At 43.6% G+C, this 23,467-nt stretch overlaps 1 protein-coding gene and 1 non-coding gene across 2 annotated transcripts in view; both read left to right on the top strand.

Moving 5' to 3' along the window:
* LOC143268884 (uncharacterized) overlaps positions 1 to 22,980 on the top strand; it is a 97,447-nt gene extending 74,467 nt beyond the window's left edge. Inside the window, exons 3-4 of the mRNA XM_076552640.1 lie at positions 20,524 to 20,599; positions 22,032 to 22,980. Coding sequence (XP_076408755.1) covers positions 20,524 to 20,599; positions 22,032 to 22,045 — 90 coding nt within the window. The 3' untranslated portion in view covers positions 22,046 to 22,980. The remainder of the gene's footprint in view (positions 1 to 20,523; positions 20,600 to 22,031) is intronic.
* Positions 5,558 to 5,668, top strand: LOC121823311 (U6 spliceosomal RNA). Its single transcript, XR_006064722.1, has one exon. It is a non-coding gene; the product is annotated as a U6 spliceosomal RNA (small nuclear RNA).
* Positions 22,981 to 23,467: the final 487 nt, after the last annotated feature.

Below are 23,467 nucleotides of genomic sequence, written 5' to 3'. Positions count from 1 at the left end.
TGAAACACTTGATTTTGTTCTTCATTTAAATATATGTTATACATACATACATACACTTCGTACAGTTAAATCTTCTCTAAGGTTTTTATGCAGAATTCCATTATTTTGAAGCAATCCCCTGATTTTTCTGAGTGTTTTGATCTTTCATTTTGCTCCTCGCTGTTCTCATGCCCCTTTCTTTTCGATGTTGGGTTCATTTGCTTCAGAGTTGTTCCTAACTCCTAGACTTCAGGAAGTTCTTCAGGGACCTTAACCTTAGACCCGGAGGCCACGTGAAAGTTTGCAGAACACATCCCTTATTCTTAGCAGAGTCACATGAGGAAGATGTTATCTTGTTTTTCATGGCTCAAGAGAACATTCCAGAACCTAAACCTGTACTTCATTGTGTTATTTTGCTAGTCTGACTCCGTTTCCCTTCATGCTTCAGGCCTTGCCTGTTTTGTGAAGATAACCAAGCATTTCTCACTAATAAGTCCTCTAAAAATCAGGGCGTGATGGCACATACCTTTAATCCCAGCCCTTGGGAGGCAGAAGCAGGCCAGCCTCTGTGAGTCTGAGACAAACACAGTCTTTCATAGCCAGTTTCATGGCTACATAGGCCCTCAGCCCTGCATCTATGAAGTTTCGCTTTGACCCTTTAAGGTTCTTATTGAGTTAATAATTTGTTTAAATTTAGAATTGTTTTTAGTGTAATTGGTAAGGGTGTTTACAGAGCATGGAGGCTGTATAGACATTACAGCTACATCAAAAAACCCTGCGTTTTGTTTCTCTATTATTTTTTTCTGACATTTTTCCTTTGCTCTTGGGGGAATTTCTAATTTTGTGTTTTTCCAGAAAATTTCTGATCAAAATATTTTTTTTAAAAAAATCAGAAACTATCTGCATAATACTGGTAAGACAACAACATGGGTTTCACTTGACATTTAGTGGGATGATGAACAATTTTAGGGATGTTTTGGGTCACTTAAACCCAACGTCTACTGTTTTCTCCTCCTCCCCTTCCTTTTTTTTGGGGGGGAGGGGGAAGCTGGCTGAGAGTAGTGACCACATATACAGATGTGCCATTTGGGGTTCATTCGTCCCCCGGGAGTTGAGGCCTTTAGAACAGCAGCCTAGGTAACCTTGTCTGGCACGCCCAGTGTTCAAAAGCGCCTTCCTGGCATGTGGCTTCACTTTGGGAAAGAATCCATGGCAAACTTAGCCAACAAGTGTAATGAGTGAAGCCTGAAGCCCGTGGACATTTAAAGGAAACCGTCACAGTTGACACTCTCTGTCTCCTTTTTCCTGATGACACAGAGTGAGCTGAGGGATAAGTATCACGCAGCCTTATTTTTGTACAAGTCCGGAGAAAGTACGGTTCCAAGTTAGAATCAATGACTGTGAGCGTGATGCACCTGCCTTCAAGGTCTCCCAACAGATGCTGCTGGGAAAAGTCTAAGGTTATCATTTCAACCACACATCGCTTATTTCTTTATAATGCTGCCTTTATCACAGCTTTTTCCAGTGATGGCTTTCTACTCCTAAACATCAACAGGCCCCATCTTCACTTTATTTTTTGTTTGTTTGTTTAATTTGTTGAGATAGGTTCTCATTTAACTCAAGCTGACCTGGAATTTGTGCTGATCCTGTCTCCACCTGAGGAATGCCAGAATTGTAGGTGTGATTTATCTGGTACCCAAGGATTCATGTATACTAGACAGGCACTCTATCAAACTCAGCTATCTCCCCAGTCCCACATATCTGTTCTGTTTGCAAAAGAATATGAAAGACAGATAGGTAAGTCAGTCATAGGGGGAGAGAGACGGGTTCACAAATATAGATAAGTCATTTTTAAATCGGAAAGAGAGCACATATTAAATATTGATTAATTGTGTGCATGTGAGCAGGTGTGTGCATATACATACAGAGACCAGAGGAGAATTTTGCACAGTTAGCTTTCTCTTCCTACTTTCACATGGGCTTTGGGAATCAAACTCAGGTTTCCAGGATTCCACTGCAAGCACCCTTACCTGCAGAGCCATCTCATAGGTCCCTGATTTCTTTCTTTCTTTCTTTTTTTTTTTTTTTTTGGTTTTTCGAGACAGGGTTTCTCTGTGTAGCTTGGCGCCTTTCCTGGAGCTCACTTGGTAGCCCAGGCTGGCCTCGAACTCACAGAGATCCGCCTGCCTCTGCCTCCCGAGTGCTGGGATTAAAGGCGTTCGCCACCGCCGCCGGCCCGGTCCCTGATTTCTTTTTGTTTGTTTGTTTGTTTGTTTTTTAATTGAGGTGCGATGGCTTGGTGGTACATGCTTGTAATCCCAGCCCTTGGGATGTAGAGGCAGGGAGATCAAGAGTTCAAAGGTCATAATGAGTTTGAGATCAGTGTTAGCTACAGGGGACTCTATCTTAACAGAAAAATAATTTGAGAAACTTGGAAATAAAAGAAAAACATTCAAACAATCGCAATAAGCATTGATTCATATATTCATCTTCAAAACACAATCAAAACACAACTTTATATATTATGATTCCTTTTATTAAACACGATATGGATAATACTTCTCCATATTATTAAAACCACCTCTTAGCCAAGTGAGATGGCCCATAACTCTAATCTCGGTGCATAAGAGGCTGAGGCAGGTGGACAAGGAGTTTCTGGAAGGCCAGCCTGGGTTACAATAGAGCCATGGTGTCTCAAAACAAATTAACAACAGCCAGGAATAGTAACATTGGCCTTTAATGCCAGCACTCAGGAGGCAGAGGCATTTGGATCTGTGTGTGTTCCAGGCCAGCCTGGTCTACAGTGAGTTCCAGGATAGCCAGGGATACACATAAGAGACCTTGTCTCAAAACAACAACAAAAAACCTACCTGACAAATGGCGGTTTGTAGGGAGCATGTGAATTTTATTTTATTTGTTGGTTTTTGTGCTGGAGTGCTGGGATTAAAGGTGTAAGCCACCACAGCCCGGCAACATGTGAATTCTTACATACCACATTTACTCAGATATTTTTTTTTCTATCAAGTATTAGGTTAAGTTGCTTCCCGTAATCTGTTGTTGCTGTTGTTCTGTTTGTTTATTTATTTTTGATAAGGGGCTGGCCTCGAGCCCTTGATCCTCCTGCCTCAGCATTCTGAGTACTGGGATTATAGGTGTGCCACTTAGCCCAGCTAGATTTATGAATTTTTTTTAGATTTATGAATTACTTATTAGGACACATTACCTAAATTGAGATACATGGGACAAGATTATTGAACATCTTAAAGCTCTGGAAACATAATAGCTTTCCAAAAATTTTAAAAATTAATGTTTAACAGTCTATGAGAATGTTTGCTTTTATCAAACCTGCGTTGAAATATTGTTATTTTAAAAATTAGGTCTCTATGTTATCTAGATATCATTTTCTTTCCAAATATAGACAGCCTAATTAAATATCGTTATTGCTAGCCCATGTCTTTACTTGGGAAAGAAAGATAAATGTGCAATATCTGAGATCTATGGATTAAGCATTTTCCCCTCTGGCTTTTCTATGTATTGTCTGGTGATTTGGGGGGAGTATGGTGATGAATCTGTGAACTAATTTTTGATCTGCATCAGCAATCTTTGAGGCAGATTTTCCATAGTATCAAGGGCTGACGCCTGACTCATCTGCAGGAGAATTACATAAATTGCTGTGTGCTGAGCTGTGGTCCTTTACTCCTCCTCAGCATCTAATTATTGCAAGGTCAAATCCGTTAATCATCACCCAGATGTGCATCACGCTCATGTCCTGAACAGATTTTTTTTTTTTTTTGCATATAGATATTTCAATGGTTTTAACTGAGGGAACCAAGCATTGAAAAAATGAAATGCCTAGCTCAAGAAAGAAACTCCAAAGATTTATTGAAGCTACATTATTTACTTATTGTGTGTACACCGCAGTGGACATGTGTGGAAGCCGGAGGACAATTTACGGGCGTTCTCTCCTTCCACCATAGGAGGGAATTGAACTCAGGTCATCAGGCCTGGCAGCAAGTGCCTTAACCCCTTGGGCCATCTTCCTGGCCCAAAAGATTTTAATGATGGTGTTTTCTTTTCTTTTCTTTTTTAAACCTAATTTCCCACTCCTGAACTTGAGACCTCATTCTCGCTATTCCCCACAGGGAATATGTGCATGCCAGCACATACCCATACATAGAAACCAAGTGGAAATCATTGCTGGTGTACACATGTGTATATATACATGTGCATGGACGTTGTCCCGAAAGAACCCACCAGAAACTTGCTGTAGTGGTCAGTAAGACATGGGACACATCTTCTCTTCCCTGTCTGTGCATGTCATCTTTTATGGGAGCTACTGTTCCCCCTTGGAAATCATTTTAGGATAAGACTGGATCACTTCCACGAATGTTCCGAAGAGAGATTCAGTCGTCTTTGGTAAGAAACTAAGCGTTTGCGGGACATCGAGATGGAGTCGAGACTTCTGCGCAGTGACACTGTGACAGCAACAGCACAGAATGACTTTGGCAGATGTTTAAGTGGGAGGCGGCTCTGACTTACCTTCCTTTGTGCCCTCGAAGGCTATAATCGTACTGGAGTCAATGGGGAGGGTAAGGCAGGTTTGCAGAACAAGACAAGGTGACTGCCGAGCACAGCAGATGGGAGACAAAGTGCTACAGATCCCTCTTTTATCTCTCTGCTGTAGCCCCCACCACGTGTAACTATAGCAAGCAAAGGACTTATTCTCATCCCACCACACACAGCGCTTAGAACTCTTGGGAGACCCTGAGGTCTGCTGAAAATACGGTAGCGTAAACATCCTCCGTGTCTGTTTATGCAGGAGCGACTTCTGGCTTGGAGCAGAGGCCCCTAATAAGATACGCACACCACTAAAACAGATGCTTATCATCTACGCTGTGTTTATTTGCTTGTTTTGGCTTTTTGAGACAAGGCTCCTCTCTGCCCCTGCGGATCCCGAACTCTGCAGTCTTCCTGTCTCAACCTCTTGAATGCTCAGGCGCACCGGTGGGCGCAACCACGCCCAGTGTATCATATTCATTCATTTAGCAGGTATCCATCGATTGACTACTATGATCTATATTTGTATGCTGCTATGCTGAGATGCTGGGGCTGGTTCCTGAATAATTCAGGATGCAGTCTATCTGCACAGCTAGCAATATCTAAATGACAAATAATCAGCAATAACAATGCTTTGTTTTATTTAAGAAGCACGTAATTTTTGCTTTCTCTCCCCTACTGTTTTTATTTCTGTGTCCTAGAAATGAAGACTTGCCCTTAATTGTTTTTTAAACATAACTTTGTGGTGGTGGTGGGGCGGGGTATTCTGTCTTGTCATCATTATTTTCCCAAAAGAAACTGATCATTGAAACCATCTATTTTGCACCATCTAGGAAGAAAGTAAATACTTTTTCTAACAAGAGTGAATTCCAGACAGGCCTGGTGGCACACATTTGTAACCCCAGTGTGTGGGAGGCGAAGGTAGGAAGATCAAGGGGTCGAAGATGTCTTCCGCTATTGAATACTAGAAGCCAGCCTGGACTGGAAGAGACCTTTGTGTTTAAAAAACAAACAAAAACAGGTGCTCGCTTCGGCAGCACATATACTAAAATTGGAACGATACAGCGAAGAAAGATTAGCATGACCCCTGAGCAAAGATGAAACGCAAATTCGTGAAGCGTTCCATATTTAAAAACAAACAAACAAAAAACCCACTTCAACAAACAAATAACCTAGGCTTGTTCAATCCCCATAAACTGCAAAATAATAGCAACAATAATAACAGTAACAACAATAATAGTGAATCTTTTTTTTTTTTGGTTTTTCGAGACAGGGTTTCTCTGTGTAGCTTTGCACCTTTCCTGGAACTCACTTGGTAGCCCAGGCTGGCCTCGAACTCACAGAGAGTTCGCCTGGCTCTGCCTCCTGAGTGCTGGGATTAAAGGCGTGCACCACCACCACCACCCGGCTAGTGAATCTTAAAGAAGAAAGAAATGAAGGAATGAAGGAGAAACCCTGTCTCAAAAAAAAAAAAGGAGGAAGGAGGAAAGAAAAGAAAACAGAGGGAGAAATAATGCATTTACTTCTCCCAAGTTAATTGGTTCCTTAAGAAAATAGGACAGCGATAATAATCCCATCATCATGGAGACGGTATCAGTATAAAAGGAATTTCTGTAAGGCACAGCAAAGAGCGAGCTCTTCTTCTTTGGCTTTGGGTACAGAAAGTTGCAGATTGCTTTTTAAGGTTTTCTAGAAGCGTCCTTCACCTTTCCAGCCTTACTCAGCAGCACACGCCTTCGCCCATTCTTCAGATAGTTTCCAGGCAGGTTGGGAAACTCAGCCCAGACGTGGGATGGGGAAATGAGGGCTGACTCCTGAGGGGGGCCATTGAACTGGGGAGAGGCCTGCAAAACAGAACAAGTCAGGAAACGCTGGGGAGCATTCCTGCCATATCTAGCATGCTTTCTTTGGGCCAGGGCTTGTCTGCGGAGTGGTCATAGACCTTTGACTGTTTTCTAGAATTTTAGCAGATTGGGTCCTAGCAGGTTCTGCCTGCTCTTTGTTGTTCCTTAAGAGGTGTGGGCGCTTGGATCTTTACTCTGCCATATTGCTCAGACTGTGTGTGTGTGTGTGTGTGTGTGTGTGTCCCCAATACAGATGCCATTCCTTAGGGGCTGCCTATCTTTTTTTTTTTTTTTTTTTAAGCCTCTTTTATTATTTTTAACTATGTGCCTATATCAGGGTATGTGCTCACCAGTGCAGTGCCCACAGAAGCCAGAGGCCTTAAGGATCCCCTGGATCTGGAATTTCAGGCGTTTGTGAGCCATGGGTGCTGGGAGTTGAACTCTGGTCCTCTGTTAGAGCAGTATGTGCTCTCTCTCTCTTTTTTTTTTTTTTTTTGGTTTTCTGAGACAGGGTTTCTCTGTGTAGCTTTGCGCCTTTCCTGGAACTCACTTGGTAGCCCAGGCTGGCCTCGAACTCACAGAGATCCACCTGCCTCTGCCTCCCGAGTGCTGGGATTAAAGGCGTGCGCACCACCGCCCGGCAGCAGTATGTGCTCTTAAGCACTGGGCCACCACCTCTCAAGCCTGCACCTTGTGTTTTTGTTTGTTTGTTTGTTTGTTTGTTTTGAGACAAGGTCTCTCACTGGCCTGGAGCTCACCACATAGGCTGGGCTGGCTGGCCCATTGAGCCCCGGAATCTGCCGGTCTCTCTCTCTCCCTAGTCCTGGAATTATAAAAGTGTGTCGCCAGCCCCAGCTTCTGTGGGTTCTAGGGACCAAACTCAGGTCTTTGAGCTCTCAGCACGAACACTTTATCCCCTTTGCTGTCTCAGGCTCCTCAGTAAGGTTTTAAAGGTTAAATTGTCCCGGATCCTGCCTCCTCTCAAAATGGGACAAATGAGTGTGTGTGTGTGTGTGTGTGTGTGTGTGTGTGTGTGTGTGTGTGCGTGCGTGCGCGCGTTTTCTGAGGATAAACAGAGAAAATGAAAGAATAAATGTGTCTGGCTCTTTGTGAACATGTGATTAAAAAAAAAATCAGTGAGAGGAATGAGGGTGAAACTCGGTTGATAGCATGCTTGTAAAAGCCCTGGATACTGGCTGCACTCCCATATAAATCAGGCGTGGCGCTGTATCCTGTAATCCCAACCCTCAAGAATTATGAGGCAGGAGGATCAGGAGCCCAAGGATGTAATTGGCTATGTAGCAACTCGGAGGAGGCCCTGGAGGACACAAGACTGTCTCAAAAAAGAAAGAAAAAATATACACGTCAGTAGTCGTTACTACGTGTGACTTGAAATCCTTACTGTTACTTCCTAGAAAATTACATTATCTCTCTGCAGTGAGCTTGAACTTCTTGCGTTGAAAGGTAGTAGTATCATTCCTTCTTGTATTGAAAGGTAGTAGTATCATTCCTTCTTGTATTGAAAGGTAGTAGTATCATTCCTTCCTCAGTGGCAGCCTCTGGACCTCAAGTATCTGGATGCCTATTTCATCTTTGACCAGAGTCTAGATCCAAAGTTATGTTTAACAAAGGCGAGATTTCTAAAGCTAGACCTGAACTACAAGAACGAGAGAACACAAATTAAATTCTTATGAGGATAAAGGATGTACATGAAGGATCGGTCCTCTCCAGAGACCCCTACCAGATAAACCAAAAAGAAATGCAGACAGGAAGCCAAAATAAAGCTGCAGGTGTTCTCCCACCAGAACACCTAAGTAGACCACTTGGAAAAGTCATGGAAATAACCCGCAAGGGGAAGCAGATTCCTTCTGGACCACTCACAGGCTCACACTGGATAACTTCTCAGAAGCAAGCGCTAAAGTGATCCAGCTGGGATCAGTACCTGCAACTCTTAAACTTGGAATTCAGTACTCAATGACGTGTTCCACCCCTCCGTGTGCTGGAGAGATGTTTTCCATTCCCTCGACTTTCTCCCACTTATTTCTTCACGAGCTTAATGACCTACCCACAGAATACCAGAGAGATGTTGGATAAAGAACTCCTGTGGAGACAGATGACTGGCTTGGCTAACGGTAACCCAGTTTCGAAATGAGAAGCTTACGTCCCTGTTACTCAAAACTTGGTAAAAGATATAGCCATGGCCTGTCTGCTTAGGCAGGAAAGTTCATGCCGTGTTTTCCAGGTATGGCCTTAAACATGTGCTTCATATCAAATACGAGGAAGGTCAAAGGAAATCTTAAAGAAAAAAAAAATCCTGGCAGGATCCTCTATGATCTATTCTCCCTGAAATCTAGGAGTCACTGTGAAAAATGAGCTCAACATTCAAGACTCTTGGGATGGCCAGATTATGAGCCGGTTTTGCAGAAGCATTTTTTAATGCAAGCCAAGGCATATCAGGAATATTTTAGATCCACAGACCATCAAGTACTGTACAGTTAGACTAGTGCAGGGGGGAAACAGCAAATATTTAGTTCCATTTATCACAGGGAGGAAAAAAACACACCCATTTGTTGACAATTGCAGTTGGCAAGCCAAACCCTGTGGCTAAACTCTGAATGGAAGATTGAATATCAGGCTTTTCTTTTCTAAAAGAAAACCAAGCATGATAAATTATAGCATAGAGCAAATAGGAGAATCACGTTGGCTTTAACCCTGACACAGCTCTCTTGTAAGGAAGCAGAAAATGTTTCACCTAGGACAGCTTCATGTAAAACTCAGACCCACACTCTACACACACACACACACACACACACACACACACACACACACACACACACACACACACTCTTCATTAATTTTTTTGGAAGAAAGCTCATGGAGAAAAATACTAAGGAATACAGTATTGTTTGCCATGAGAGATATTTCAAATATTTCTCTTCTCACAGGCTGAGAAGTGGACGCTTGTTTCTGGTTCCACCCAGAAGTGGGACTCATTCCCTGTAGTACACTTTTGCAGCACAGTGACTCAAAGCCATCACACTTAGCCTCTAGCCCACACCAGTGGATACACACTAGTCAAGCTGTGTTATTTCCTTTTGGCAGAAGTTGGCCAAAGCCAGATGGGGTGCCTCAAACTACACCAATGCCTTAAACCCACTACTCCTTTTAGACGGAACCCTGGCATGGTTGTCCATCCTTGCTGAAGCCAGAGTCAAATCAGTTAGAAAGAAATGTGCCTTAGAAATGTTAGGAAATCTTGCTGCAGGGTTTTTTTTTTGTTGTTGTTGTTGTTTTTGTTTTTTTATTTATTTAATTTTTTTTTGATACATACTAATAGCTTACTGAATTCTATCTGAACTTGTGCAAAGAGTTTTGCAGGGTTGTGTTGTTTGTTTGTTTGTTTGTTTGTTTGTTTTCAGACACATAGTATGCCGTGGTCATAGAAAACAATATGGAAGATGCACTGGCCGGGTGTGTTAGTGTCATTGTGTCTACTAGTAGACTAAGGCCTAACAGGTCTTGGTTTTTGCTTTGTGTGTGTGTGTGTGTGTGTGTGTGTGTGTGTGTGTGTGTGTGTAAAGAAGAATACTTAGAAGGAGGAGGAGGAGGAGGAGGAGGAAGAAGAAGAAGAAGACGAAGAAGAAGAAAACAAAACCAGAGTTGCAGTGTCAGAGGCAAATAGCAGGTCAGGCCACAGCCCTACCTCAAAGGTGGGGAGTCTCCCCTGTCATTTATGGAGACATCGGCTACTCCAAATTAACTACACCCTGTAGCACTTCAAATTCAGAAGGCTTGGTGCACCAGAAGAAACTAAAACACACGTGCTAAACCCCATCTTGGCGCCATTGGTATGTCCTTCGATCCCCAGAGCCCGAGTTGAATGGGATTTTCGTTCTTATTTTATTCATCTCTACTTGGCTTTTGAGCTGGAATCACTCACTATAGCCTTGAGTGGCTTTGAACTAGTAATCCTCCTGTCTCAGCCTCCCAAGTGCTGAGATTACAGGTGTCGCATCACTGTACCTGGCTCTGACTCTCCTTTTAATGGTGTGGGGAGTAATCATTCATTCACTGAACAAATGCTGGCGGATGTCTACTGTGTTCCAAGTACCTCTTTTAAGTACTCAATGTTTATGAGAGACCACAAAGAAAACAAATGAGAAAATTGTTATTTCAGGAGATAATCACTACCACCGGTAAAAGATAAGCAGGACAAGGTAAGGAAGTTCCCATTCCAATAGGGCACTGAGAAAAGATGGACTGAAAGGTGACATTTGAGCCCATAGCTGGAGATGAGTGTTGTGTGCATATCTGAGTGAGAAAGTTCTAGGCTCAGGACTTAGCACATGCAATGCCTATGAAGAAGTCCTTTTAATTTTGCGCCAGATGTTGCAGGAATCTTAAAAGTTCTTATTAATAAAATCAAACCCGAGGCCAGTTATTGGGGTCAATGCTGGTAGATCAAAGACAGAACAAGCCACAGCTATCTCACCTTGCCAATTCCTCAGCTGGTCCTGTTTCCTCAGACTGGAAGCTTCTGTGTCCTCATCCCAATGGCTCTCAGCTGAACTGCTGCTAGAAGCCTGAATACTTAACCAGCCAAATGCTTAACCAGCCAAATGCTGCTAGTTTCTGGTCCTCACGCCTTATATATCTTTCTGCCTTCTACCACCACTCTCTGGGATTAAAGGCTGGCTTTCTGGGATTAAAGGCGTGTGTCACCATGCTTGGCTGTTTCCAATGTGGCCTTGAACTCACAGAGATCCAGAGGGATTTCTGTCTCTGGAATGCTAGGATTAAAAGGCGTGTGCTATCACTGCCTAACTAGTGGCTTTTCTGTTCTCTGACCCCAGATAAGTTTATATAGGTACACAATATTTTGGAGAACACAATACCACCACACTGCCTTATTTACATAGAGTTTATTCAATAAACAGCAAAGTCGATTCTTTCTTTTTTTATTTTAAGCAGTATCTCACATTGGAGCTCAAGCTAGCCTGGAACTCACTTTACACCCATGACGGCCTCAAAACTCTCATTGCAATCCTCCTGACTTAGCCTCCTGAGTGTACTGGAACGAAATGTAGACATCGGCCACCATGCCTGGCTTTTAACAGCAAAGTTCTTTGATCTAAAGTTCCTACCCCCTCACATTTCCCCAGCCTCCCCGTCATCACAGTCCTGTATTTCTCAACCTTCGTACTGCTCTGAACAGTTCCTCAGCTGTGGTGACCTCCAACCATAAAGTTATTTTCATTGCTACTTCCTAACTGCAATTTTGCTACCATCACGAAGCATGATGTAAATCTCAATGTTTCCGGATCGTCTTAGGTGACCCCTGTGAAAGGGCCATTTGACCCCCAGAGGGGTCACAACCTGCAGGTTGAGAACCACTGCTGTAGACATGTCTGATGGTCTGAATGTGGATGATAGGAACACTGACAAATCACTGAAATTTACAATTTCACCCTACCCTTAATCCTAACTCTTGGTTGTCCCATCCTTCCCAATGAGGAGAGTAAGGCTGAGATTAAGTCCCATCCCTTGGTGTGTGTACATAGTTAAGGGTAGGGTAGTCTTAATTTCAACCTGCTACATATAATTCTAAAGCCCGTGGTCCAGTTGTATGTATTTTTACCCACCATGCTCTAAGACGAACACACGGAGCTTGTCCTACCCACTGAACTGCACTGTCAGCACCACAAACCGCCCACCTACCAGTGTTTCCAGTGGGAAGTCACTTCATTCCCTTCAGAGTCTTTCCCCCCATCTATTGATTAGGAAGATTCAACTAAATCATCCGTCAGGTACTTTCAAGACACATATGCTGCGGTTCCCTGAGAACATTAACTTTAGCGACTTTAATGCACTTGGAGTCCCACCAAATCAATGTTGTGGTCGATAAACACCCATTGATTGCCATCTCTCCGAGTCGGGCACAGTCTACAAACACCGTGCCACAAGGAAATTTTACTTAAGAATTTAATCAAGTGCTTGGGAGTCGAATACACCGAGGTTGGGTTTAGACACCTTGGTCTCCTGTCGACTCTCAAGTGGAAACGCGGATGCCTGCGTGTCTGGGCAGGAAATTTGAGGCAGTGCAATGGAGGAGTGGATGTATATATTTGGCTTGGTGCCAAGCACACATTTTCAATATCTTAAAACCCCTCTTCCAGTCTCTGCTACGGTTGAAACTTACAAATGCAGATATATGATATGTGATCGTTGATAATGGCGATATTGTTGAAAATGGTCTATAAGAAACTAAGCTTTCGTAGAGAATCAAAAATAAACGGGCATCAGCCTACCACAGCCTGTTTGTGCCACCCCATTTATGCTTCAGTCAACGTCAGGGAATACATTCATGAGAGTGAGGACTGTACCTCTCTGTCCACACTGGTCCATACACTAGCTGTCCCACCACTTATCCACAGACATGGATTACTGAATTAAGTTGAGTGTGTACCCGAGTCTTGAGAAACGAAAGTCAGTTCTCGGACGACAGCTTGAAATATATAGCACAGACTTGGACTCTGGGGAACGGGCATATAGTTCAGAGGCAGAGCACAGTTCAATATTCAGCACTGGGTCTGAATACAAAACCAAACAATAGTATTGTGAGGCTGAACAGATAATAATAATGATGAAAATACTAAAATAATAATAAAGACGTGGACTCTAGCTCTCAGTTGGTTGACAGACACTGTTACATTTATCTCTAGTCCCATTTCCTTCACCATAAAGTAAGAAAGTAGTGAAGAAAGTCCCATTCTGTCTCCCTACGTCTAATCCTAGAACTCTGTGTATTGGTGTCCAATCCAGACACGGTTGATCTGGGCCAGGGGTGGAACTCGGGCGTAGAGCTCTTGCTTGGCTTGTGGCAAGGCCAAGGCCTGTACTGGATCCTCAGCACTGCCCCTTCCACCCTGACATTTTTTTTTTCTTAACAGAAATCCAAGCTGTCTGTCTTGACCTTAACTAGTCCAGAGTTGAAAGAGGACTGGGTGGTAAACTGCTTTACCAACTAACATTCACAGGAGCCAAGTTGGAAAATACTGAAACCAGTAAGAATGTCAATGAAATAAAAACCACGGAAGGAGGAAGATTTGTCTAGGTGCTTGGTATCACGATCTCTTCAAGGGTCAAGAACAGTCATGAGTCTCACAGTGTGTGGGCATAAGTAGCGTTAGGCAGCCCAATGGAGATAAATCACCAATCCACAGAGATCAAAGCCATTAAAGCCCTATTGCTGACCCTACACACCAGTCACCCGACCAGACTCCTGCTGTCCCTGTCCAAACGCCACCTCTGTGCCAGCGGAGGTTGGTAATGACAAACGCACAGACAGGTTTGTCGTGGTGACGCAGGGTGGGCACAGACACAGCCTGCTGCTGTGTGTGACAAGAAGGCGTAACTGCCCAAGTCAGAGGCATGGGAAACTCAGTCAGCTGTGAGTGAAGTCCCAGTGCAAAGTGCCAAAGGGTGACGACCCAGTGGCCCAGAGCTAGGGTGAGTGTTCCCCCAAGGTAACTGTAGCTGGGCACAAGAAGAGAGTCCTCATGTGTTCCCAGGTCTGCCACACCTAAGTTGAGCTCACTCCAGCAGCCAAAGACTAGGGGACTGCTTTGACCCTGAGTGACCATCCACCTGGTCGCTAACTCCCAAATGTCAGACTATCTGGGATTCCCATCTTTTGTTTCCTGTCATTCACGGTCCTGACAAATTCTTCTAGCTGCCCTTCACACCCATTCTATCCACTCTGTCTTCATGATGCCCCTCTGGTCCACCGTCTCGTCAGGTCTTCTCTGGGGTTACAAAGAAGTCGTCATCAGCTCATCTCCTTATTTTCCACCTCTGCTCGGTCACCCAGACTGACAAGGATCCAGAATTCCCACAGCATGCAGCACACGCCTATATTTAAAACCTTTTTTCCATTGGACCTAGTTTCCAATCCTTTTTCCCATGTGCCCTCTGTTCCCATATGGTTTTTCTCCCAACAGTTGCCCAAACACGCCTGGTTCACTGTGACTCTCACACCTTTGTTTGTGCCGTCCCACCCACCTTGGGCACAGACGGCCTCCTCACGCTTCCAACTGTTGCCGGTAGTTTGAAAACTTGCTCAGTTCTACTTCTTCCTTGAACTCTGGGTTAGCAACTTCTCCCACTTTGTTACTTCCGCCTTCCAACGCTGACAAAACTTTAAAGCTGTGCAACATGCTTCCCACTTAGAGGAACTTAAAAAGGTCCGTCTCTGTACTGTGGGTGTCTATGCCTGCCCCTTAGTCAGAACATGATGAGCTGGGTCAATGAATTGTCTATGCACCTTTATAGAAAGCAAAGATGCTGTATCCTGAATGTATTTACTGAATGCAACAATCCCATTAAAAGCAGTTAATGGAAGAAGACCCTTTGTCCTCCTGGACATAAAGAACTGGACTCACAATTAGCAATTTTGTTTTGTTTTTGAGATAGGGCCTCATGTAGCCCAAGTTGGACTGTAGGAAAGCATGACCTTAACATCCGACCTGCCTGCCTCTGCCTCCCGTGTGCTGGAATCACAGGTATGCACTACCACGCCTGGTTTATGGGATCCTGGAGATTGAACACAGCGCTTCACGAATGCTAGGCATGCACTCTACCAAGTGAGCTACAGCCTTAAAATTAGCATTTTGAAGGCAGAGTTATAAGACACCAGTCAGTACACCTTCCTGAGAGCTGTGCCCGACTCCCCAGCTGCCCACTTCACAGCTCTGGGTCATGCACCTGGAAGTGGAAGAGAACTTCTCCAGCTAAGTAGAGAAGCATTTGGAGAATCTCTGTCATAGATTAAGGAGGGATAATGATTTTAACACAAACTGCTTAAATGATTTATGGAAAGTTATGTGAAAATTATTATGAATAAGTCATGAATAAATTTGAGACAAATTCAAACAAGCTTACCTAGCTTTTTTTTTTTTTTTTTTTTTTTTTTTTTTTTTTTTTGGTTTTTCGTGACAGGGTTTCTCTGGGTAGCTTTCCGCCTTTTCCTGGAACTCACTACCAAGGCTGGCCTTGAACTCACAGAGATCCGCCTGGCTCTGCCTCCCAAGTGCTGGGATTAAAGGTGTGCGCCACCACCGCCTGGCGCACCTAGCTTTTTTCTTGTCAACATCATGAGTGATTTATAATCTCTCTCTCTCTGTCTCTCTCTTTCTCTCTCTCTGTCTCTGTCACACACACACACACACACACACACACACACACACACACACACACACACACACTGTTTTGGACCAATGTTCTTCAAATGAAGATGAAGAGTGGAGAAAAATGACCATAATGGCCTCCTTCCTAGTCTTCTCTCCACCACTGAACTTTCTGTTGACTTGAGGCATTTTACAGAATTGACCTTTTGTCTCTCCCATCAGCAGATCTATTAATGATTTATTTCCAGGTTTGCTTCCTAGAGTCTTTTGAAGAATTTTAGACACCGACATCTCCTGAAATACTATATTCCGATGTTCTTCATCTTCTGATGTATAAATACCAAAGTGATACGTGCAGGTTTCCAAACTGTAATATTAAACATCAGAAAATTTACCCTGCCTGAACTACAGGGCCAGTTCAAGGTTTAGCAAGGGTCTGTCCTAAAAGAAAATGTGTACTTTGGAAAGAGGGTGTGTGGTCTAGTTCAGCGGTGTAGTACATGCTTACCCTGTGTGTGAAGTCCTGAGTTCAGTCCCCCACAGTTCCCAGTACCCACCCACCCCCCTCAAATAGAAGAAAGAGAGAGGGGATAGTTAAGGGGGAGTCTGGAATGTAGCTCCCCTGGTGTAGTGTCTACCTAGCACGCTGGCATGCATGAGGTCCTTGGTTTGATTCCCAGCACCGCATCCGCAATGGCAGCACTTAAGAAGAGGATCAGGAGTTCAAGGTCAGCCTGAGCTACATAAAAACTAATTAACCAGCTGACTAGATAAACAAATGGCAGCGGAGATGAAACAGATTGGCTAGATGTTGATAACTGCTTAAACCGGATGGTAGGTAGATACAGGTCTAGAAAACTAATGCAGGGGTATGTTTGAAATTTTCTGTAGTAGCACATTTAAGAGTTCCATACTGTCACTATAGTCCCCTCTAGCCACCCTCTGTCACATCCTCAGAGTGGAAGTCCTGTAGCGAAATCTCCTTAACTATTTATCCAAAAGCACCTACTCCTCTGGGCATGTCTGGTTTTGACCTGACTTCAGAGCCAGGTCTCCTACGAAGACTCAGCAGGATCCACAATAATGAATTTTCTCACTTCTCTGCGGAACCTACAGCTATAGGATTTAGTTGTGGCTTACGGCCAATTAACTGTGACGGTGGGCATACTGATTCATGGATTCATACTTGAGCAGCACTGTAGAGGAATTATGAAGAATGGCCTGTTATACTCACCCGCCAACACACAGAACAAGGAATTCTTTTTTTTTTTTTTTTTTTTTTTTTTTGGTTTTTCGAGACAGGGTTTCTCTGTGTAGCTTTGCGCCTTTCCTGGAGCTCACTTGGTAGCCCAGGCTGGCCTCGAACTCACAGAGATCCGCCTGGCTCTGCCTCCCGAGTGCTGGGATTAAAGGCGTGCGCCACCAACGCCCGGCTCAGAACAAGGAATTCTTGACGGCTCTGACGTGAGCAGGAAATGCTCCCAAATAAAAGACATTCTGAAAGCAAATAGTGATGCAGAATCATTCATGAGCAAATGAGCTCCAAAGGTCACAAGGCCAGCAGGTAGCTACAGACTTCAGTGTAGAAAGACAGTTTGTATATGGTAATTTTCCATAACGGTATAGTTCTGTTGTTGTTGTTTGTTGTTTGACTTTTGTTTCTCCTGACAGGGAGTCTCTGTATAGCCCTGACTGTCCTGGAACTCACTCTGTAGACCAGGCTGGTCTAAACAGAGACACAGCTGCCTCTGCCTCCCGAGTGCTGGGAGCAAAGGTGTGTGCCACCACCGCCCGGCTCACAGTTTTTAAAGCACTGAGAACTTTTTGCAATTAGAAAATGTAAAAGGTGGTGAAAATCATAGACTATTCTTTATGGTTGTTAAGTTTATGTGTACATCAGAACATTTTAATTACTCACACTCCTCTCACAAGGAGCTGTGTGATTTATATGAAGCATGTTTAATGGTGATTCTCAAAATGCAGGCATGGGAAGGTTCTAGTCTGTGCCTTTCTTCCTCCCTCCCTCCCTCTCTCTCTTTTTTTCTTTCTTTTTCTTGAAATTGTTTTCCCCAAACCCCCAGGACAGAAGCTTGATCCCTAAGTCTCACTCACAGATTTTAATCAAGAACTGGACCTCTGAGCTACCCTCCCTCCCGCCATGTTTCGTGCAAATGAAAACCTGTGTTACAATTGCCAGGAATTTCTATTCGTTTATTTAGAATATTTACATATCAAACAGTTTTCATGCCTGCCAGATTTATTTACAGATATAGAATGATAATCTTCCTCAGATTTTTAAAAACTGTAAAAAGAGCACATAACAGCTGGCTGGTGGTGGTGGTACATGCTTTTAATCCCAGCACTCAGGAGGCAGAGGTGGGCGGATCTCTGTGAGTTCAAGGCCAGCCTGGGCTACAGAGTGAGTTCCAGTAGAGACGCAAAGCTATGCAGCGAAACCATGTCTCGAAAAACAAACAAACAAACAAAAAAACCAAAACAAACAAATTTTTTTAAAAAAGCACTTAACATGAGATTTAAGTGTACAGTGTACAATAATATAGCAATATTGACTATGGACATAGTGTGGTACAGAAGTTCTCTACAACATAACCATCTTGAATGACTGAAGCTTTACATCCTTCATTTCCCAATCTCCTTTCCCCACCCCAGAAACCAGCATTCTGCCCCTACCCCTGCCCCTCTTCTGTGTGTTTGACTATTAATATGTTCACGTCGTAGAAGCCGGATTATGAACAGTTTACACTTCTGAATCTTGTTTCACTTAGCACAAGGTCCTCAGGGCTCATTCATGTTGTCACATGTGACAGGATTTCCTTCTTTTCAAAGGCCAAATAATATTCCATTGTAAGTCTGCACTGCGGGTACTTTATCCATTCATCCGTTCATAGACATTAGACTTGTTCCGTCATCTTGACTGTTGTGAATAATGTTGCAACGAAGAATATCAGAGCACAAAGACCTCCACACCCTGATTTCCATATGTCCTTTCCTGTGACTCCCTAAGAGAAGGAACGTGTCCTACGGTATAAATTAACACATCACTTCCTTCGTCACAGAAGTCTTCTTTCTTAAAATTTTTATTAATCATGATGACGCATGTGTGACTGTGTGTGCACATGCCACGGCACATGTTTAGAGATCAGAGGACAGCTTCCAGGAATCAGTTCTCTTTTTACACCGTGGGTTCAGGTTTGGGCAGCCAGGGCTTTTACCCATAGAGCCATCTTGCCGACCCAAGGAAGTCTTGGAGAAAAATTCAGAAAAATAACCCAGCATCCTTAGTGACACGGCTGAGAATTTTATTACCATGATGGAAATAATTTACCCACTGAGTGTTTCATGAGGCTAGAGACTTTTCACAGTTATTAGATTAGATGATCACACTACAAAATACATAGAAGTGGAATGTCCATTTTGCCATCAAGATACATTTCACTAACTAAAGACATATTTGAGATCTACACATCATGATAGTATGAAGTTGCTTCCCCAAATGTATCGGTGCTGCTCTTTGGAATATATTATAAGCAACCTAGTGTAGACACAGGAGAAGAACTACAAGGGTGAGGCTAGCCTGGGCTACATAGTGAGTCTCTGTTTCCAGACATGAGAGTTTGAAAAACTTAGGACTATATATATTGAATCTGTACGAGAGTCTCTAAATTAAATAGCAAGTATTACATATGTGTATATAAATCACTTAATATAAAGATTCTACTGCAACTATGTCATAGTTATTTTTGTTGTTGTTGTTACTATAAGAATGTATCTGGGGCTGGAGAGATGGCTCAGAGGTTAAGAGCACTGACTGCTCTTCCAGAGGTCCCAAGTTCAATTCCCAGCACCCACATGGTGGCTCACAACCATCTGCAATGAGATCTGGCTCCCTCTTCTGTGTGCATAATAAATAAATAAATCTTGAAAAAAAAAACAAAAACAAAGAATGTATCTGACAAAAGCTGTTTTCGGGGAGAAAGGGATTATCTAGTCTTGAGGTTTGGGGGTGCAGCCCATCATGGTGGGAAAGTCACGGCAGCAGGCTGTGTCATGTCACAGAGGCAGCTGGTCACGTTGTACCCAGTCAAGAAGCAGAGACAAAGAATGCCTTTGCTCAGCTCACTTTTGCGTGTTTTTAGAAGTCCAGGATCCCAGCCCTGGGAATGGTGCCACCCACTTTGACGTCTTCCCACTTCAATGAAGCCCATGGAGATATTTCCTCATGGGCACGCTCAGAGATTCCTTTCCTGGGTGATAACAGAGTCAACATGTTAACATCTGAGCCTAGACTTCACAAATTATGAGAGAAGAATTCTTTCATCTTACTTTTGTTTACTATTTATTATTTTAAAAGACAGTGTCTCACTGTGTACTCCTGGCCAGCCTGGAACCCACTCTGTAGACCAAACTGGCCTTCACCTCCCAGAGATCCTCCTACCTCTGCCTCCTAAATGCTTCATTTAAAGGCATGTGCCACCATGCCAGGCTAGAAGAATTCCTTTTGAAGTTCTCTTCATTAATATGCATTTTTCACAGGCAGTATTTACTAAAATTACAATTTGTGTTATGTACAGCTCTACAACAGCTATTAAGCCATCGTTATGGTCCTCTGCAACAGTTGTGTAGTCTGTACAGTGTACTAATACTGACAGAGAGATAGACAGAGAGAGGGAAAATTAAACTCCAGTCCCCAAATGCTTTTCCAGCTATGAGCTTGATGGTAAAACTACTCTAGGCCTAGGGTGACCAGCATTCCTAGTTTGCATAGGATTAAAGGGGTTCTCATGTATAGTACTTCATAAGCACCCCCAGGAAGGGCACAGGATGCTGTACGTACAAGCCTTAACTCCAGAATCCCCACCACAGAACAGTATGCCTGGAACCAGTGACGTGGTAACTGGATTTTCACATCAGTTTTTTTTTCCCCTTCTGTTTTCAAGGTGAAAGATCCGTGTAATCATGCCAACATCCTGACCAAGCCGGATCCAAGAACCTTTTGGACGAATGATGATTCAGGTATTGTTACATCCATGACCCAGGTCCTGGAATGTGCTAGGTGCATTCTGTATTGGTTATTTGCAGGCTTGTGCCTAGCCTCGCGCATACATATAGTTCATTATCAATTTTATTCTCATGAACATCCTTTCATTATATTTCTCTACTTTGGTATCTGAGGTATCTAGACCATCTGGTATACCTTTGTGGTTTGCAAAGTATATTCCAGTGCTGGGGAACTGAGGAGTGGAACTATTTCTTAGGATCTTGGGGAGAACAGTAGAATTAACGTAGGTAAGTACATTACCTCAAATTTCTGAGCGGACATGATGGCTCACGCTTCTAATCTCAGTACTCAGGAGATTGAGTCAGGAAGATCAAGGCCAAGAGCTCAAGGCCAGCCTGGGCTGTATAGAAAGGAAAAGGTATTCAAAGAACCTAAAATAAATCATACATTAAAAGCCTTATGGGATAATGACTGTTGGATTCAATGGTCTGAAGCCCATCAGGATAAGACGAACACGGCTCTGTGAGGTGAGACACTGTGCTTCAAGTTATACAAGACCAACAGGGCACAGAACTCACAGGTAGAGCATGGTCCTAGCACGTACAAGGCTCCGGGTTTACTCCCGAGCACCACCAATAAAACGAAAACTGAGCAAAACGAGAGTCCTTGGATTTGGGCTGGGATTAAAGTTCCACGTTAGAGGGCTTAACTAGCATGTGTCACTAGGTTCAAGGTGTAAGATTGAACAAAAGAAATCAGACAGAGTCTCAAGTGTGCTCTGGAAGCAGAAAAGACTTTTTTTTTTTTTTTTTTTTTTTTTTTTTGGTAAGCCGTAAGGCTGAAATGCACTGAGTAGACACTAGAAATGAAAGGGGGCGGGGCTGAAGCCCAAAGGAGCTAAAACACCAAGAGAATGGGGCTGTCACCTTCTCTAATTAAGTAGGGTCTAATGAAATAGAAAACCCGTGCTGATCCTTAATATTTATGTTCCGCCTCACACATTTATGAAGTGTGTTCTCGAAAATTTAATTTGGTGTCTGCAGCGGGCCTGTGAAATAGGAGGGGCCATCTAACCCTCGGTGGGTGGGTGGGTCGGGGCTAGAAAGGAGGTAACAGTCTAGAACCTCTGACACCGTCCAAAACCCAGAACAGCCAAAGGCTGGGGGCGGACAGAGCCCAGCTCCAGCTGCCACACTCTGCTGCTACCTGGGGAGAAACAGCTCTCCTGTGAGGAGCAGCGGGGCTGTGTGCTTTTATCTATTCTTCCTAAAACAGAGTCAAAGACTGCGTCCATCAACAGACGCAAGGGACTTGGGGGCGGGGATGTGAAAACCTCTCTGAAGGGTTTCTTTTTCTTTGAAAGACCAAGTTTGCAGTCTAAACTTATCAACTTGATCTGTCTCTTTTTCTGTTTTTTTTTTTTTGTATGATGTATGTCTTTTGAAGATGAGAAAACATGAAAGTGCCGTGGTCTATTTATGCCATCATTTCAGTCCATTAGCCGAACAAAACCTGCCATAAACAAGCTGTCTGCTGGCCAAGACTGCCAAGAGCTGCAGCTTGTGTTGTGAAGGAACGAAGCAGAAGGAGGGCTTCGCATCAATGATTCCTGATACGATGGAAAGAGAATGGAAGGAGAAGGGACTTAATCTGGGACAGGCACGAAGACCTTGGGTACTTTTAGGAGGCAGAGAAACTAAACAAGAACACTGCAGGCAAAGTATGTCTGAGGCAGGGGCATTGTGAGTTGGAGGCTAGCCTGAGGTCTACAGGGTAATATTCGGTTTCAAAAATTAAATTTAGAGAGATAAAAATAGAAGTCTGAGCTCGGCGATGGTGGTACACGCCTTTAATCCCAGCACTTGGGAGGCAGAGCCAAGCGGATCTCTGTGTGTTCGAGGCTAGCCTGGTCTACAGAGCAAGATCCAGGGAAGGCACCAAAGCTGCACAGAGAAACCTTGTCTCGGGAAAAAAAAAAAAAGAGAGAGAGAGAAAAAAGAAAAGAAATCTGTCCTATCTACTCACTTTGAAAACTTTTGTGTGATTTGGGGGTTATACTGGGGTCCCTCCTGTAGCACCCCCTCTTTCCTAACAACAACAGGAGCCATCCATGTCTAGCAGAATTTTCTTTCTGTGTAGTTATTCATGCAATTACGGAGACAAGAGCATTAAAATCTTCATGTATAGTGGTGGCATTGTCCCATGAATGTTTAATTGGGTCAGTTTTTGTCACACACACACACACACACACACACACACACACACACACACACACACGTTGTGTGTAGTGTCTATGTGTATGTGTGTCCACCTGCCTGTGCACTTGGGTGCTTTCCGAGGTCAGAGGACAAACTGGGTGTCATTCCTCAGACACTATCCAACTTTTTCTTGAGACAAGGTCTCTCTGTGGCCTAGAATTCAGACTAAGTAACCAGCGAGTCCCAGGGATCCATCCATCAGCCTCTGACTCCCCGACAGTGGGGTCACAAGGGCATCAGCACCACACTTGGCTTTTTCTGCATGAGTCCTGGGGATTGAGAGCATGTCCTCATCACCAGCTGAGCTCTCTCCCCTGACTCTTTACCACATATATTGTTAAGTTTTGTTGTTAGGCACGTGTATTTTTATGATTGTTGGGATTTATTATTTATTTACTTTGAGAGAGAGAATGAAAACCTCATTCTGTAGCCCAGGCTGGCCTTAAACTCCCTATAGATTTTAGCTTCTAGTTGGTAGGAATCCTCCTGCCACCGGGCAGTGGTGGCGCACGCACTTAATCCCAGCACTTGGGAGGCAGAAGCAGGTGGATCTCTGTGAATTTGAGGCCAGCCTGGTCTACAGAGTGAGCTCCAGGACAGAAACCAAAGTCACACAGAGAAACC

This window comes from Peromyscus maniculatus, chromosome 16, assembly GCF_049852395.1.
Source record: "Peromyscus maniculatus bairdii isolate BWxNUB_F1_BW_parent chromosome 16, HU_Pman_BW_mat_3.1, whole genome shotgun sequence".
Classification (NCBI taxonomy): Eukaryota; Metazoa; Chordata; class Mammalia; order Rodentia; family Cricetidae; genus Peromyscus; species Peromyscus maniculatus.
This window is presented reverse-complemented; position numbering and strand designations above follow the sequence as displayed.